Here is a 17,602-nt window from a genome sequence, read left to right as displayed (position 1 = left end):
CCTTCAAAGACAACTTGGTGGCTGATGTATGACAGGTGAATGTTAACTAAACAAGCTATACTAATCTGTGACTGCTGGCTCGAACTCACAACTTTCAGGTTTCAAGCAAAACATCGCGTTCACAAGTCCTTTCGTGACAAACGTAGAATGTATGCACACATGACTGTAAGTCGCTTTGGATAAAAGCGTCTGCTAAATGGCATATATTATTATTTATTATATTACAAATGTGAAAGCAAGCAGGTGAAAGCAAATACCTTTGTAGAAAGTTATTCACGTGAATTTCATATGTTCCAGTTATTGGAAATTACTTGAACCAAATGACATATGCATTGCAGCACTAAGCAGTAGCCTAAACGAAAAAAAAGAAAAAAAAATCAGTCAGAGGATTCTCAATGTCCATCGCAACCTGAGATAGGTATTATAAAGAGTGGTTATGAACATGTTATAGAACTGTTACAAAGTTGTTTTTTTTTTTTAAATGACATTTTTTTATTTGAGTTCCCTCTCCCAAAGATAAAGAGAAAAAAATAGGGGCGACACTGACTAAATCGATTTTTGTTTCCTATAACATTCTTGTGATTGCAGGTAAATGGATGAAAGCACGATCCGTATACCGTTCGTTCAATATCCGAATTTAAACAACAAATACGGATACCATTTGTATCAGTGGATATGATCATGCACAGACTGAAAATGTGTCAATTATAGCCTACTAGTGTACATACATACTCGCAGTCTCGTCATCAGATGTATCAGACGTGGCAAAATTAAGACAAACTGCTTGGTAACATTCCTGCCTATAAAACCTGCCTATAAAACTCACTCCCACCTCTATGTGCTCTTACTCTTGTCAATCCATGCTTCTATGCGTTATCCACAATCAGAGGAGAATATTTGTGTTAAACATTTTTGTGTGAACAGGTAAGCCCGTTTTCTTCCAGTAAAAATGACCAACGATAATATCGAAATATTTGAATATCAAAATGTTGCAAAATGTGTTGTTGTGACTTTAAAAGTAACAGTAACTTTGATTGAGAGTCATTATTACAATCCTTTATTTTAAATACATCCCCACGTGTAAAGTGATCTTGAACATGATAGCACAGTCAACGTCAGTTGTATACTGTATATAGCATATCTGCAAATGATTTTTGACAGGTTGGAAGTAACAAGTGTTTGTTCACCTGCCCTAACTCACTTATTTTTTTGTATCACTCACAGGGTTTGGTCTGAAAGAGGGGAATTATGATCACTCTTTCACTGGTACCCTTTGTGTCTGGGCTGTGTATAGGATTTCTGTCTGTTCAATACTTTGTTTACTCAGACACCAGCACTGCAAAACCAGCTGTTTTCTCACTGGGCAACTCCAGTGGAGTTCATAATGACAAAAGGGTTCCAAGACACACACACTCAGGTAATTGACTTCTGAATATACATTCACTGCCTTTCATTTGTGGCTTTCTTAATCCCAATATTGCAGTTAAATGTTATTCGTCAAAAACGAATGTAATGTAAACAAATGCGTTTTGAGGTTTTCTCCACTTGCTATGACGATGTAAGGTCTAAGTAGAAAGCTTTTTTTGTGTGTGAGAGAATCTTCAAACATCTGTGATTCCTGAAAGAATTCTGGTTCCAAGAGGCCAGTGGATTTGAGCTCAGTGCTGGGAACACTACTGTTCGGGTTTTGATTCCTGTATAGGCCAAATGCAGTTGTTTCAATGACAACCAAATACTTTGGATAAAGTACAGTTTCCCAAACTCGGTCCTGGCCCCCCAACAAAAAAACGTTGGTGCCCTATCACTACACAGCTGATTCAAATACAGTGCCTTCAGAAAGTATTCACACCCCTTGACTTTTTCCACATTTTGTTGTGTTACAGCCTGATTTAAAATTGATTAAATTGAGATTTTGTGTCATTGCCCTACATTCAATACCCCATAATGTCTAATTGGAATTAGGTTTTTAGACATTATTGCAAATGTATAAAAAATGAATAGCTGAAATGTTTAGAAAAGTTGAAATGTGCTTTAAGAAGTCACAAAATTAAATGAATGGACTCACTCTGTGTGCAATGTGTTTAACATGATTTTTGGTACCTATGTCAAGCAGTGAAGTTCAAACATAGATTCAACCACAAAGGCCAGGGAGGTTTTCCAATGCCTAGCAAAGAAGGAAACCCACCTATTGGTAGATGGGTAAAAACTAAAATCTGACAATGAATATCCCTTTGAGCATCGAGAAGTTATTAATTACACTTTGGATGGTTGTATTATATACCCAGTCACTACAAAGATACAGGCGTCCTTCCTAACTCAGCTGCCAGAGAAGAAGGAAACCGCTAAATGTTGGAATATTGCTGTAGAGACTTGCTTCCATTAAGCCACAAGAGCATCAGTGAGGTCGGGCACTGATATTGGGCGATTAGAACTGGTTTACAGTTGGCGTTCCAATTTATCCCATAGGTGTAAGATGGAGTTGAGGTCAGGGCTCTGTTCAGGCAAGTCAAGTTCTTCCACACCAGTCTCAACAAACCATTTCTGTATGGACCTTGCTTTGTTCACGGGGGCAATGTCATGCTGAAACAGGAAAGGGCCTTACCCAAACTGTTGCCACAAAGTTGAACACACAGAATCATTTAGATTGTCATTGTACAGAATGTACCAATAGGTAAGGATGAAGTAACTAGTCAAGAAGATAGATAATTAACAGTAACAGCTGTAATGTCTGCTTCCAACTCACATGCTCTGTCACGCCCTGATCTGTTTCACCTGTCCTTGTGATTGTCTTCACCCCCTCCAGGTGTCGTTGATTTTCCCCGGTGTATTTATCCCTGTTTCCGGTCTCTCTGTGCCAGTTCGTCTTGTGTTTCCAAGTCAACCAGCATTTCTCCTGTTCTCGTGCTATTTGCATTTTGTCACGCCTTGGTCATTGTATTTTGTGTTTTTGTTATATGTTTGGGTAGGCCAGGGTGTGACATGGGTTTATATGTTGTGTTTCGTATTGGGGTTTGTATTATTTGGGATCGCGGCTGATTAGGGGTGTGGTATAGGCTTGGCTGCCTGAGACGATTCTCAATTAGAGTCAGGTGCTTGTCGTTGTCTCTGATTGGGAACCGTATTTAGGCAGCCTGAGTTTCGCTTTGTATTTCGTGGGTGTTTGTTCCTGTCTTTGTGTAGTATTCACCAGATAGGCTGTAATAAGTTTCACGTTCTGTTCTGTTGTTTTTGTATTTAGTATTCAGTTATTTCATGTACCGCGATTCATTTCATTAAAGTCATGAGTAACCAACACGCTGCATTTCGGTCCGACTCTCTTTCTTCAACAGACGAACGCCGTTACACATTTCTCTTTTTTCTAGTCCTCCAGGTTTTGACCCTTACCTCTTTCTGGACTTTGTACCCACCTGCCTGACCATTCTGCCTGCCTTAACCATGAGCCTGTCTGCCACTCTTTACCTCCTGGACTCTGATCTGGATTTGACCTTTTGCCTGTCTACAACCATTCTCTTGCCTACTCCTTTTGGATTAATAAACACTGTAAAGCTCCAACAATCTGCCTCTTGTGTCTGCATCTGGATCTCACCTTGTTTCATGATATGCTCCAACACCACATAGATCCCCTGAACGCAGCTCACTCTCCAGATCCCAATCACCTGAATTCTGATCACCTGTTCACACACCTTTACGTCATTATCACACTATTTAGTTCAGTTTGAAGCACCCCATCATTGTGAGGTATTGTATTTTTTGTGACACACTTCTATTCGGAGCTCTGTTTCCCCCGTAATTTAATACTCCCGTGTATGATAGTTTTTGCCTGCCTCACTAAAAACGCATTTTGAAAATTCTCTGCCTGTACCTTAGCCTATCGGATATTTGGCAGTCTTACTTCCAGCGCAGACAGAGATAGCCGCCTCGCTTCGCGTTCCTAGGAAACTATGCAGTATTTTGTTTTTTTATGTGTTATTTCTTACATTGTTACCCCAGGAAATATGAGGTTTTATTACATACAGTCGGGAGGCACTATTGGAAATAAGAGCAACGTCAACTCACCAACATTACAACCAGGAATACGACTTTCCCGAAGTGGATCCTCTGTTTGGCCCACCACCCAGGACATGGATCGAATCCCAGCCGGTGACCCAAAACAACGGCGCAGCAGAAGGGGCAGACGGAGCGGTCTTCTGGTCAGGCTCCGTAGAAGGGCACATTGCACACCGCTCCCGAGCAAACGACTAGCCAATGTCCAGTCTCTTCACAACAAGGTAGACAAAATCCGAGCAAGGGTTGCCTTCCAGAGAGACATCAGAGATTGTAACGTTCTTTGTTTCACGGTAACATGGCTCACCCGGGATACGTCAGAGTCGGTACAACCACCCAGCTTCTTCACGCATCACGCCGACAGAAACAGACATCTCTCTGGTAAGAAGAAGGGCGGTGGTGTATGCCTTATGATTAACGAGACGTGGTGTGATCAAAACAACATAGAGGAACTCAAGTCCTTTTGTTCACCCGACTTAGAATTCCCCACAATCAAATGCCGACCACAATATCTACCAAGAGAATTCTCTTCGATCATAATCACAGTCGTGTATATCCCGCCCAAATCAGACACATCGACTGTCCTGAAAGTACTACATTAAACTCTATGTAAACTGGAAACCACATATCCTGAGGCTGCATTTATTGTAGCTGGGGCTAATCTGAAAACAAGGCTCACAAAATTTTATCAGCAAAACCCTGAATCATTGTTATTTTAACTTCCACGACGCATATAAAGCCCTCCTCCACCCTCCTTTCGGAAAATCTGACCACGATTCCATTTAGTTGCTCCCAGCTTATAGACAGAAACTAAAAAAGGTAGCGCCCGTGCTCAGGTCTGTTCAACGCTGGTCCGAGACAAGGACAACAACCAACCGAGCTACTGCCTGTTCACCCCGCTATCATCCAGAAGGTGAGGTCAGTACAGGTGCATCAAAGCGGAGACCGAGAGACTGAAAGACAGCTTCTATCTCAAGGCCATCAGACTGTTAAACAGCCATCACTAACATTGAGTGGCTGCTGCCAACACACATCTCTAGCCACTTTAATAATGAAAAATTGATGTAATAAATGTATCACTAGCCACTTTAAACAATGCCACTTTATAAAATGTTTACATACCCTACATTACTCATCTCATATGTATATACTGTACTCTATACCATCTAGTGCATCTTGCCTATGCCGTTCGGCCATCGCTCATTCAAATATTTGTTATGTACATATTCTTATTCATTCCTTTACACTTGTGTGTATAAGGAAGTTGTTGTGAAATTGTTAGATTACTTGTTAGATTTAATGCATGATCAGAACTAGAAGCACAAGCATTTCGCTACACTCACAATAACATCTGCTAACCATGTATGTGACAAATCAAATTAGATTTTATTTGAAAAGCTGTTCAGGGCCCTGTTGGTTTCAGACCTGGTGCACCAGTACAGCTTGCCATGCAGTAGCAGATAGAACAGAACTTTTTAGGGCCTTCCTCTGACACCACCTGGTACAGAGGTCCTGGATGGCAAGGAGCTCGGCCTCAGTGATGTACTGGGCCGTACACACTACCCTCTGTAGCGCCTTAGGGTCAGATGCCAAGCAGTTGCCATACCAAGCCGTGATGCAGCCAGTCAAGATGATCTCAATGGTGCAGCTGTATACCTTTTAGAGGTTCTGAGGGCCCATGCCAAATCTTTTCAGCCTCCTGAGGCGGAAGAGGTGTTGTCATGCTCTCTTCATGACTGTGTTGGTGTGTGTGTGAACCATGATAATTCCTTAGTTATGTGGGCACAGAGGAACTTGAAGCTCTCGACCTGCTCCACTACAGCCCTGTCGATGTGGAAGGGTACGGGCTTGGTCCTCTGTTTCCTGTAGTCCACAATCAGCTCCTTTGTCTTGCTGATGTTGAGGGAGAGGTTATAGTCCTGGCACCACACTGTTAGGTCTCTGACCTCTTCCCTGTAGGCTGGCTCATCGTCGTCGGCGATCAGGCCAACCACCGTTGTGTCGTCAGCAAACTTAATGATGGTGTTGAAATTGTGCGCGGCCACGCAGATGTGGGTGAACAGGGAGTACAGCAGGTGTCTAAGCACGCACCCCAGGACCAAGTTTGGGACACCATGTACTAATTGACCACACTTTTTATTTTTAAATGATCTCTTTCAGATGAGGACAGGAGTGTTGCAGCCAGCCTGTCCCAAAATGTACGAGTACTATGTTGGATCATGACTGGGCCTAAGAACCTGGAGTCCAGAACCAAACACATCCGGGCCACCTGGGGCAAACGATGCAACAAAGTCCTCTACATGAGCTCAGTGGAGACAGAATTCCCCACGGTGGGGCTCAACGTAACTGAGGGACGAGACCAGCTCTACTGGAAGACCATCAGAGCCTTCCAGTACATCTACCAACAGCACCGCAACGACTATGACTGGGTCCTCAAAGCCGACGATGACACGTTCGTGGTCATCGAGAACCTCCGACACACATTGTCTAAACAGGACCCGGAGAAGCCTGTATACTTTGGGAGAAGGTTCCGCCCGTTCGTCCAGCAGGGTTACATGAGTGGTGGAGCCGGCTATGTCCTCAGTAAAGAAGCCGTCAGAAGGTTCATCAAGGGATTCGACACTGGGAAATGTTCCCACTTCTCCACCATAGAAGACATGGCTCTAGGGAAGTGTATGGAGACTATGGGTGTGGAGCCGGGGGACTCCAGAGATGTGAAGGGAAGGCAGACGTTTCATCCCTATCCACCACAGAAGTACCTGGTCAAAGAGCTACCCAGAAAACTGCCCTGGTATCTCTTATACGACCACTACAAACCAAGAGAGGTAAGCATAGCCTAACCCTAATGAAGTGGACACTTACATCAAGTATGATCACACATATCACTATATTCAATTATATTTTCAGGTCTGTATGTGGGTGTGATGCTGTCTCCATGCGTAATCTAATCAAATCTAATTTTATTAGTCACATGTGCCGAATACAACAGGTGTAGACCTTACAGTGAATTGCTTACTTACGAGCCCCTAACTGACAGTGCATTTAAAAAAAAAATACAGATGAAAAATAAGAGATAAAAGTAACAAGTAATTAAAGAGGAGCAGTAAAAAAATAACATATACAGGGGGGTGCCGGTACAGAGTCAATGTGCGGATGCACCGGTTAGTTGAGGTAGTATGTACATGTAGGTAGAGTTAATTAAAGTGAGTATGCATAGATGGCAACAGAGAGAGGTGTGGAGAGGGGAGGGGAGGGGGGGGCAATGTGAATAGTCTGGGTAGCCATTTGATTAGCTGTTCAGGAGTCTTATGGCTTGGGGGTAGAAGCTGTTTAGAAGCCTCTTGGACCTAGACTTGGCGCTCCGGTACCACTTGCCGTGCGATAGCAAAGAGAACAGTCTATGACTAGGGTGGCTGGAGTCTTTGACAATTTTCAGGGCCTTCCTCTGACACTGCCTGGTATAGAGGTCCTGGATGACAGGAAGCTTGGCCTCAGTGATGTACTGGGCCGTTCGCACTACCCTCTGTAGTGCCTTGCGGTCGGAGGCCGAGCAGTTGCCATACCATTCAGTGATGCAACCATTCCCTCGATGGTGCAGCTGTAGAACCTTTTGAGGATCTGAGGACCCATGCCAAATCTTTTCAATCTCCTGAGGGGGAATTGGTTTTGTCGTGCCCTGCTTTACGACTGTCATGGTGTGCTTGGACCCGTTTGGTGGTGATGTGGACACCAAGGAACTTGAAGCTCTCAACCTGTCCACTGCTGCCCCGTCAATGAGAATGGGGGCGTGCTCTGTCCTCTTTTTCCTGTAGTCCACAATCATCTCCTTTGTCTTGATCATGTTGAGTGAGAGGTTTTTGTCATGGCACCACAAGGCCAGGTCTCTGACCTCCTCCCTATAGTTTGTCTCGTTGTTGTCTGTGATCAGGCATTCCACTGTTGTGTCATCTGCAAATTTAATGATGGTGTTGGAGTCGTGCCTGGCCGTGAAGTCATGAGTGAACATGGAGTACAGGAGGGGTCTGAGCACGCACCCCTGAGGGGCCCCTGTGTTGATCAGCGTGGTGGATGTGTTGTTACCTACCCTTACCACTTGTGGGCGGCCCGTCAGGAAGTCCAAGATCCAGTTGCAGAGGGAGGTGTTTAGTCCCAGGGTCCTTAGCTTATTGATGAGCTTTGAGGGCAATATGGTGTTGAATGCTGAGCTGTAGTCAATGTACAGCATTCTCACATAGGTGTTTCATTTGTCCAGGTGGGAAAGGGCAGTGTGGAGTCCAATAGAGACGGCATCATCTGTGGATCTGTTAGGGCGGTATGCAAATTGGAGTGGGTCTAGGGTTCCTGGGATGATGGTGTTGATGTGAGCCATGACCAGCCTTTCACAGCACGTCATGGCTACAGACGTGAGTGCTACGGGTCGGTAGTCATTTAGGCAGGTTACCTTAGTGTTCTTGGGCACAGGCACTATGGTAGTCTGCTTAAAACATGTGTCACGAACTTCAAAATGAGCAGACCAAGGCGCAGCAAGCAGCATCCATTGAGTTCCACATCTTTTTAATACAAAGTGAAACTAGAAACAAAACCACAAAACTTACAAAGAACGTGAAGACGTAGTGCCCAAACACACAAACACAAACAATATCCCACAAAGCAGGTGGGAGATAGGGCTTCCTAAATATGATCCCCAATTAGAGGCAACGATTACCAGCTGCCTCTCATTGGGAACCATACAAAACCACCAACATTGAAATACACATTCTAGAACATGGGTGTCAAACTCTGGCCCATGGGCCAAATTTGGCCCGCGGGGTAATTATATTTGGCCCGCGAGACAATACCAAATTACTACTAGAGCTGGCCCGCCGGTATTATACAGCGCATTCACCACTAATACTACGAATCCCATAATGCTCTGCTGTTTTCGCGCGCCAATCAGGACAGGACCCAGAAATGCTCTCTCCTCTGTGACAGTAGTCATAGCAACATAGATGCTACAACTGTCAGCGAGCTAACCCTTCCCAAAAATGGCGAAAAGAAAGGCAGAAAACAGGAGCTTTCTGGACAAGTGGGAGGCAGAATATCTGTTTACATATGTAAAAGACAAACCTGTTTGTCTTGTTTGTGGAGTCAACGTGGCTGTAAGTAAGGAGTACAACATTAGACGACACTATGAAACGAAACACCATGACAAATACAAGGACCTGGACATGACTCAAAGGAGCCAGAAAGTAGAAGAGATGAAAAGAAGTTTGGTTTCACAACAGAATATGTTTAAAAAAGCCACATCACAAAGCGAGGCTGCTGTAAAGGCTAGTTATATAGTGGCAGCAGAGATCGCAAAATCAGCCCGGCCCTTTAATGAGGGAGAGTTCATGAAAAAGTGCATGATGAAGGTTTGTGACCTCGTATGCCCAGAGAAAAAACAAGCATTTTCAAACGTGAGCCTGAGCAGGAACACAGTAGCTGATCGCACATGTGATCTTGCCACCAATCTGTATGACCAGCTGATGGAAAAGGGAAAAGATTTTGTTGCATTCTCCCTCGCTGTGGATGAGAGCTGCGACTCATCTGATACTGCTCAGCTGTCAGTCTTCATCCGTGGAGTGGACTCAAATCTGTGTGTTACGGAGGAGCTATTAGGATTCAAATCAATGCATGGCACAACCACAGGAAAGGAAATCTTTGAGGAGGTTTCCAAATGTGTAACTGAAATAAAGCTGCCATGCGATAAACTCGTTGGATTAACGACAGATGGTGCACCAGCGATGTGCGGTAAAAAGAGTGGACTGGTGGGCATGGTTCGGGAGAAGATGCGGGAAGAGAACTGTGCAGGTGAGCTAACTGTTTACCACTGCATCATACATCAGGAAGCACTGTGTGCCAAAGCCCTAAAGATGGAACATGTTATGACCACAGTAACACAGGTAGTTAACTTTATAAGAGCCAAAGTTCTAAATCACCGGCAGTTTAAATCTTTTCTGGAGGAGTGTGGTTCGGTATACGCAGACGTGCCGTATCACACAGAGGTGAGATGGCTAAGCAGAGGAAAAGTACTGAACAGATGTTTCGAGCTGCGTGAGGAAATATGTCAATTCCTGGAAACCAATGGGAAGGATACAGCAGAGCTCCGGGAGCAAAAGTTCCTGTGTGAGCTGGCCTTTCTCTGTGACATCTCGAGCCATCTCGATGCGCTGAACCTGCAGCTTCAGGGGCGGGGGCGCATCATCACAGACATGTACGCTGCAGTGAGGGCCTTCAAAACTAAACTGTGCCTGTGGGAGAATCAGATGCTGCAAGGAAACCCTTGCCATTTTCCCTGCTGCCAATCCATAAAAGTGCAGATCTCTACCGCCGTGTTCCCATGCGCACAGTTTGCTGAAAAACTCAGTGTTCTCGCCGCTGAGTTTAGCCGGCGATTTGCCGACTTCGATGCCCAGAAATGCAAGTTTGAACTGTTTAGTAATCCCTTCGCAGTTGATGTGGAAAATGCACCAACCAACATCCAAATGGAGCTGATTGAACTCCAGTGCAACGACACGCTGAAGTCAAAGTATGATGCTGTGGGCGCCGCACAGTTTCCACAGTTCATCCCTGACACAATGCCTCAGCTCCGCACCCAAGCTGCTCAGATGCTCTCCATGTTCGGCAGCACTTATCTATGCGAGCAACTTTTCTCCTCGATGAAGATGACCAAAACAACTCACAGGAGACGTCTGACTGATGAACATCTTCGCTCGATACTGAGGATTTCTTCAGCTCAGAGCTTGAGCCCAGACATTGATGAACTAGCATCCAAGAAGAGATGCCAGGTATCTGGCTTGGGCAACATCAGATTAGACCAGTGTGCAATAATTAACGTTTTCTTTATGCACTTTTTCTTGCTACAAGGCATGGGCTTGAATGGTTGATTGATTTATTATCATTTTATTTGTAAAATTATTAGCCAGTGGAAAAAGTTTATTTTGGTATTTAAATCAGAAGGCTGCAAATATAAAAGAGGCATACAATTTTTATTTACATTTTATTTATTTAATAAATGAATGCCATTGATGTGTTTTTTCATTTGAAATTCGATTTTGCATGTCTCCACTATTAAATTATATATTGTATGGTAATAAGCGATGCTTGTTCCATATTCATTGTTAAAGCAAAACTTGTTTGGGTCCATATTAAAAGGTTAATTTGTTCAATGTTGGCCCATGACTTTGTTCAGGTTTTACATTTTGGCCCACTGGGTATTTGAGTTTGACACCCCTGTTCTAGAACACCCCCCTAGTCACACCCTGACCTAAACCACTATAGAGAATCCAAGGGCTCTCAATGATCAGGGTGTGACAACATGTTGGTATTACAGACTCGGACAGAGGTTGAAAATGTCAGTGAAGACACTTGCCAGTTGGTCAGTGCATGCTCGCAGTACACGTCCTGGTAATCCGTCTGGCCCTGCGGCCCTGTGAATGTTGACCTGTCTAAAGGTCTTACATCCGCTGCGGAGAATGTGATCAGTCTTCCGGTACAGATGGTGTTCTCATGCATGTTTCAGTGTTATTTGCCTCGGAGTATCAAGTTGTTTAGCTTTCCGGTTGGCTCGTGTCACTGGGCAACTCTAGGCTGGGCTTCTCTTTGTAGTCTGTAATGGTTTGCAGGCCCTGCCACAACCGACGAGCATCAGAGCCGGTGTAGTACGACTCGATCTTAGTCCTGTATTGATGCTTTGCCTGTTTGATGGTTCGTCGGAGTGCATAGCGAGATTTCTTATAAGCTTCTGTGTTAGAGTCCCACTCCTTGAAAGCGGCAGCTCTAGCCCTTTAGCTCAGTGTGGATGCTGCCTGTAATCCATGGTTTCTGGTTGTAGTATGTACGGTCACTGTCGTACCCACGTTATTGATGCACTTATTGATGAAGCCAATGACAGATGTGGTGTACCCCTCAATGCCATTGGAGGAATCCCGGAACATATTCCAGTCTGTACTAGCAAAACAGTCCTGTAACTTAACATCTGCTTCAGCTGACCACTTTTTTATTGATCTAGTCAAGTCTAGTCTAGTTTATTTATTGATCTAGTCACTGGTGCTTCCTGCTTTATTTTTTGCTTGTAAGCAGGAATCAGGAGGATAGAATTATGGTCAGATTTGCCAAATGGAGGGCGAGCTTTCTATGCATTTCTGTGTGTGGAGTAAAAGTGGTCTAGAGTTCTTTCCCCTCTGGTTGCACATTTAATATGTTGATAGAAATTAGGTAAAACTGATTTAAGTTTCCCTGCATTAAAGTCCCTGGCTACGAGGAGCGCCGTCTCTGAGTGAGTGTTTTCTTGTTTGCTTATGACGGAATACAGCTCATTCAATGCTATCTTGGTGCCAGCCTCTGACTGTAGTGGTATCTACACAGCTACAAAGAAATATATTGCGTGTAATGTATTGTGAAAGGTGTCATATATGCTTTGGGATTAGAATTCAGTGTGTCATGATTATGGCTTATGAGTAGCTAAAGAAAATATTTACTCATGGCTTTGTACTTATAGGTAAGTAGCCAAGGTTTGTGCGAGCAGGAAAGGCTCATAAGACAAGAGCCTATATCTTGTTTCTGTAGCGTGAGGCAGCTTGATGTCTATCGCAGGGCCTTATATAAAAACTTAATACGGCATTTGGCATACTACCTAAACGACTATTAATATACTTAATCAGACTGTCGTTCTTCTTTCCCCCAGGGCCCAGATTGTTGTTCAGATCACATCGTATCATTTCACTACATCTACCCTGTAGAGATGTACACGCTGGAATACTTCACCTATCATCTACGGCCCTATGGATACAAGTACAGGTACAACCCTGATGCTGTAGCAGCTGAAATTGAGAGTAACACCACCACACCTGTCTCTGCTTAACACTGAGATATCACAGACGGACTACTGCACTGAAGAAAGAACTTATTACTGTGTCATGTTTAAATGCCGAAACAACAGCCTGACATTGCCACTCTCTTTGGTAAGATGAGCAATGAGACTGAGGAAATGGAACCACTCTCAAATTCACTGACATGGTAGTTTTAAACATATTTTGAAGCTATACATTGTTTGTTTGCATAGACAACAAATACATGAACAATAGAGTAATGTTGTTTATTTTTGTGACAGTATGAGACTGTTGAACTAAGCTCATTGGGCATTTGCATATCATTATTCAAATTTGCATTGAGAAGCAAGGAATCTTCCAGAATTTGCCTTTAACTGTAGGCTTGCACTATCGACCACAACTGTTAATCGTATAATCTGTGTAGGTCTTATCTGTACATATGATATTTATTAAAGGTTCTTATGATTCGGGCATTCTATATTTTGTGTATATTTTATGATATATTTATTCAAACAAACAGCTAAGTTCATTCAGTTTGAGTTTCACATTTCCTTCTTTGCTTTTGTTGTACAATGTAAATATATGTATTTTACAATTGATATATATATAACATGATATTTTGTTCAAATGAAAATAGAAGTATGTACTTAATGTGTTCTATAGATTTCTGAAGGTCTAACGCAATATCACATTCAGATTGTTAGCTAAAGACGTGTACTGAACTTAGTCAAGATTTCAACATGAAATTATATTTCTATATTTCTATTTCTATATTTCTAAATTTCTTTGAGACTCCTGACCTGTGAGAATCTGTTCAATGTTTTTGGTTTGGAAGTTAAGGTGTCTTTTAATGGACAATTATTTGAAGCAACACAATGAGTAAAAACAAGGGTGTGTGAAAATATAAAAAATATAGAGGTAGAATATTTGTACAGTACAGGGGGTGGTTCACAGACTACATAAATAACACAATAGAGAAATAGAGTATACAGGTCCTCTCTGGAGCATCAGTGTAGCAGTGCTGTCGTTCACCTGAGCTTTGGTCCAACTGTAACGGATAGAGAGGCTGTGTCCCGATTCTCCACCCTTATCCCAAAATATGCACTTACACACTCCACATCCTTGGGAGAGTTTGGATGCAGCCATAGATAGATAGGAGCCCATGTCCTCAGTGCATCCCTCTGACATCAACATTGGGAAATGTGCAGGCTTTGCACACGGCCCTCCTCTCTTTAACCAAAGCACAACTGTCTGTTACGTGCGGATGCAGGTGCTCCTGCACCTGGCTTCCGACTCAAACTGATTTCCGTTGCCCTGGCAACCTCCGTACCAGAACTGGGCATGGCCCAGGGTCCAACACGGCCCAGGGTCCAACACTGCCCAGGGTCCAACACGGCCCAGGGTCCAACATGGCTCAGGGTCCAACATGGCCCAGGGTTCAACTGCTGTCTGCACCCCACCACTGGAACAGACAAGATGTTTTTGTAAGACTTTATAAAGTCTTCTACATCATTATAACAAGTTATAAAGCATTACACTTGTTTTATAAATGCTTATATTATATGACTTTATATTTTAACTGACTTACAGAGAGACAAATGGGTTAATACCATCTGTTTGCTGAAGATGTGACAACTGCTTTTGTAACATTATGATGTAATCTGAACAAGGAAACAGATCTGAGCCTACCATAGACAAAACATTTATAGTGGGTGTATGGGAAATATGTGAAGAAATCCATGCACAGATAAGACAACCTAGCTTGATAAGCCACACAAAGACAAACAATACACACAGACCCATGCAAAAAACAAACATTAATTCAGTTCCACGTGCCAATTTTCAAAAAGAAAAACATTTGACCTTTTTAAAAAAGGACACTGGTATTGAAAAGAAACAGGAGATGTTGATAATATGTGTCTGCAAACAGATCTACAGCAAATGAAGGGTCTATGCCAGGGTGTAGGTTCTAGGCGTAGGAGCTAGAGGTAGGAGCTAGGGGGTAGGAGCTAGGGGTAGGAGCTAGAGGTAGGAGCTAGGGGTAGGAGCTAGAGGTAGGAGCTAGGGGTAGGAGCTAGGGGGTAGGAGTTAGGCGTAGGAGCCAGGGGTAGGAGCTAGGGGGTAGGAGCCAGAGGGTAGGAGATAGGCGTAGGAGCCAGGGGTAGGGGCTAGGGAAGGGGTGGCAAACTTTTTGGCTCGAGGGCCACATTGGGATTTTGCAATTTAACGGAGGGACACATTTTTGATTTTTTTTAAATCAATTTGCGGGGGCCTCCTGAGTGGCGCAGTGGTCTAAGGCACTGCATCGATCCCAGGCTGTATCACAGTTGGCCATGACTGGGAGACCAATGAGGCGGTGCACAATTGGCCCAGTATCCGGGTTTAGGAGAGGGTTTGGCAGGCCGAGATTTCCTTGTCCCATCGCGCTCTAGTGACTCCTGTGGTGGGCCGGGCGCATGCACGCTGACACCGTTGCCAGGTGTACGGTGTTTCTTCAGACACATTGGTGTGGCTGGCTTCCAGGTTAAGCGGGCATTGTGTCAAGAAGCAGTATGGCTTGTCTGGGTCGTGTTTCGGAAGGTCGCACGCCTCTCAACCTTCGCCTCTCCCAAGTCCGTACGGGAGTTGCAGCAATGGGACAAGACTGTAACTACCAATTGGATACCACGAAAGGGGGGGGGGGGTTAAAAATATATAATAATAATAAATACGTCCCGTACCCCCCCCCTAGGAGCTAAGGGGTGGGGGATAGGGTTAGAAGCTAGGGGGTAGGGGCAGGAGCTAGGAGGTAGGGGCTAGAGGGAGAGGCTAGAAGCTATGGAGTAGGGGTAGAAGCTAGTGGGTAGGGGCTAGGAGTAGGGTCTACGTGTAGGAGCTAGGGAGTAGGGGCTACAGGTTCAGGGCTACAGGGTAGGAGCTGGGGGTAGGGGCTAGGAGTTAGGGGGTACAGGGGAATGGGGTAGAGGCTATTGGATAGGGGCTATGAGTAGGGGTTACGGATACAGGGTAGGGGATATGGGGTAGAGCAACGGGGTAGGAGAAAGGGGGTAGGTCCTACGGGTAGGAATGAGGAGGTAGGGGGTAGGGGCTAGGAGTAGGAGCTAGGGGTAGGGGAAAAGGCCTAGAGGGTAGGAGCTAGGGAGTAGGGGCTACGCGTTAGGGGCTACGCGTTAGGGGCTACAAGGTAGGAGCTAGGGGGTAGGGGCAACAGGGTAGGTGGAACGGGATAGAGGATACAGGGGAATGGGGTAGGGCCAAGGGGTAGGAGGTATGTGGTACGATCTAGAGGTAGGGGCTAGGTCTAGGGGGTAGGAACTGGGGGTAGCAGCTAGGAGGTAGGGGATAGGGACTAGGGGTAAGAGATAGGGGCTATGGGTTAGCAAACACACACAACCTGTTCTACTGATATGTTGAACTAGCTGTCAAAATCCACATTTCATATTATGAGCCAAATCTACTGTAAAAGAGCGTAATGGGAGTTTACTGGTATTGTCATAAACATATAGTTAAAAAGACCTCTCATAAGATTAACAACACTAAAAGAGATGTAAAATACAATCATGCGTGGGAGAGCTTACTGGTATTGTTATAAAGCATATTGTTCATCTGTCTTTATCCCTAATCAAACAACCTCATATCACACAATAGCCAATTAAATAGTCTGTAAAGTAATAGAAGCAATACTTATGTCTTTTGAAATCTGTGGCTTATGGTATGAAGGCAAATACTGATAGTAAAAACAAACATTGCATTGTAGTGAAGTAATTTGATAAGAATTGATCACACTAAAATGCAACCTGGTTTCAGAGCATTTCGTATTGTGTATGTAAATCTGTGACAATCCATTTGATATCCAGTATGATATGTTAGGTTTTGTATGTTATGCATTCATTTGTGGATGTCCATCATGCATTTTGAATGATATGTTACGAATAACAATTTATATATGTTACAAATTTGCAAAATGTACAATATGTTAGGAATTTGCTAACTGTACAATATGAAGCAAATTTGCAAAAACGTATGCTGTTACGAATTCCAATTTGATGCGATTAACATTAGCTGGGTGGCTAACGCTAACTTTAGCTAGCTGGCTAACAATAGCTCGGTTAGGGTTAAGGTAAGGAATTTGTAATAAAGGTTAAGGTTAGGGTTAGTTAAATGGGTTAAGTTTAGGGTTAGGGTTAGCTAACATGCTAAGTAGTTGCAAAGTAGCAAGTAGTTAAAAAATGGCTAATTAGTTAACATGCTAAATGAGATTTGAACACGCAACCTTTGGGTTGTTAGATGTTCGTGTTATATAGCCAAGCCATCCACCCCGACCAACCACCCTCCTTTCATTTTTGCCTTGAGTAACATTCTGTCTCATGAAACCATACCAAATGTAACATGTCACACTAATTTGAGTATCCAGGATTTAGATTTACTATGTTATGTCCAGTGGTGACCCGTATTTCAGGGAAGGTGGGGCCCAATTTTAGGGGGGGCTTTTCTGTTTTGCATGTTATTTTGGCATAAATACGCGTCACATATCAGTTTGCAAACCATGTAAAATAATATATATCATTGAGATAATAAAGCCGCATAGAAACGTGGTCTCTTTTCTTTTTTTTTTTAGTAAATCAGCTCCAAAATGCAGGTGTTTCAGCGTAGCTCAGTGTTTTCTGTGGTAGTGTTGCACCGTGATTGTCTCAGTGTTCTGTCAC

The 17,602-nt window shown here is 43.7% G+C and overlaps 2 protein-coding genes across 2 annotated transcripts in view; one reads left to right on the top strand and one right to left on the bottom strand.

Moving 5' to 3' along the window:
* Positions 1-606: 606 nt before the first annotated feature.
* On the top strand, positions 607-14,259 carry LOC124043344 (glycoprotein-N-acetylgalactosamine 3-beta-galactosyltransferase 1-like). Its single transcript, XM_046361870.1, has 4 exons — positions 607-924; positions 1,225-1,417; positions 6,205-6,869; positions 12,752-14,259. The coding sequence occupies exons 2-4, from the start codon at positions 1,249-1,251 to the stop codon at positions 12,926-12,928; spliced, it is 1,011 nt and encodes a 336-aa protein (XP_046217826.1). The 5' UTR covers positions 607-924; positions 1,225-1,248; the 3' UTR covers positions 12,929-14,259.
* Positions 13,215-17,602, bottom strand: part of LOC124043346 (collagen alpha-2(V) chain-like) — an 18,152-nt gene continuing 13,764 nt past the window's right edge. The window contains exon 6 of the mRNA XM_046361871.1: positions 13,215-14,358. Within this exon, the coding sequence (XP_046217827.1) occupies positions 14,129-14,358 (230 nt within the window). The 3' untranslated portion in view covers positions 13,215-14,128. The remainder of the gene's footprint in view (positions 14,359-17,602) is intronic.

This window comes from Oncorhynchus gorbuscha, linkage group LG09 (assembly GCF_021184085.1).
Source record: "Oncorhynchus gorbuscha isolate QuinsamMale2020 ecotype Even-year linkage group LG09, OgorEven_v1.0, whole genome shotgun sequence".
NCBI lineage: Eukaryota > Metazoa > Chordata > Actinopteri > Salmoniformes > Salmonidae > Oncorhynchus > Oncorhynchus gorbuscha.
Note: the sequence above shows the minus strand (reverse complement) of the source record. Positions and strands in the feature narration are given on the sequence as shown.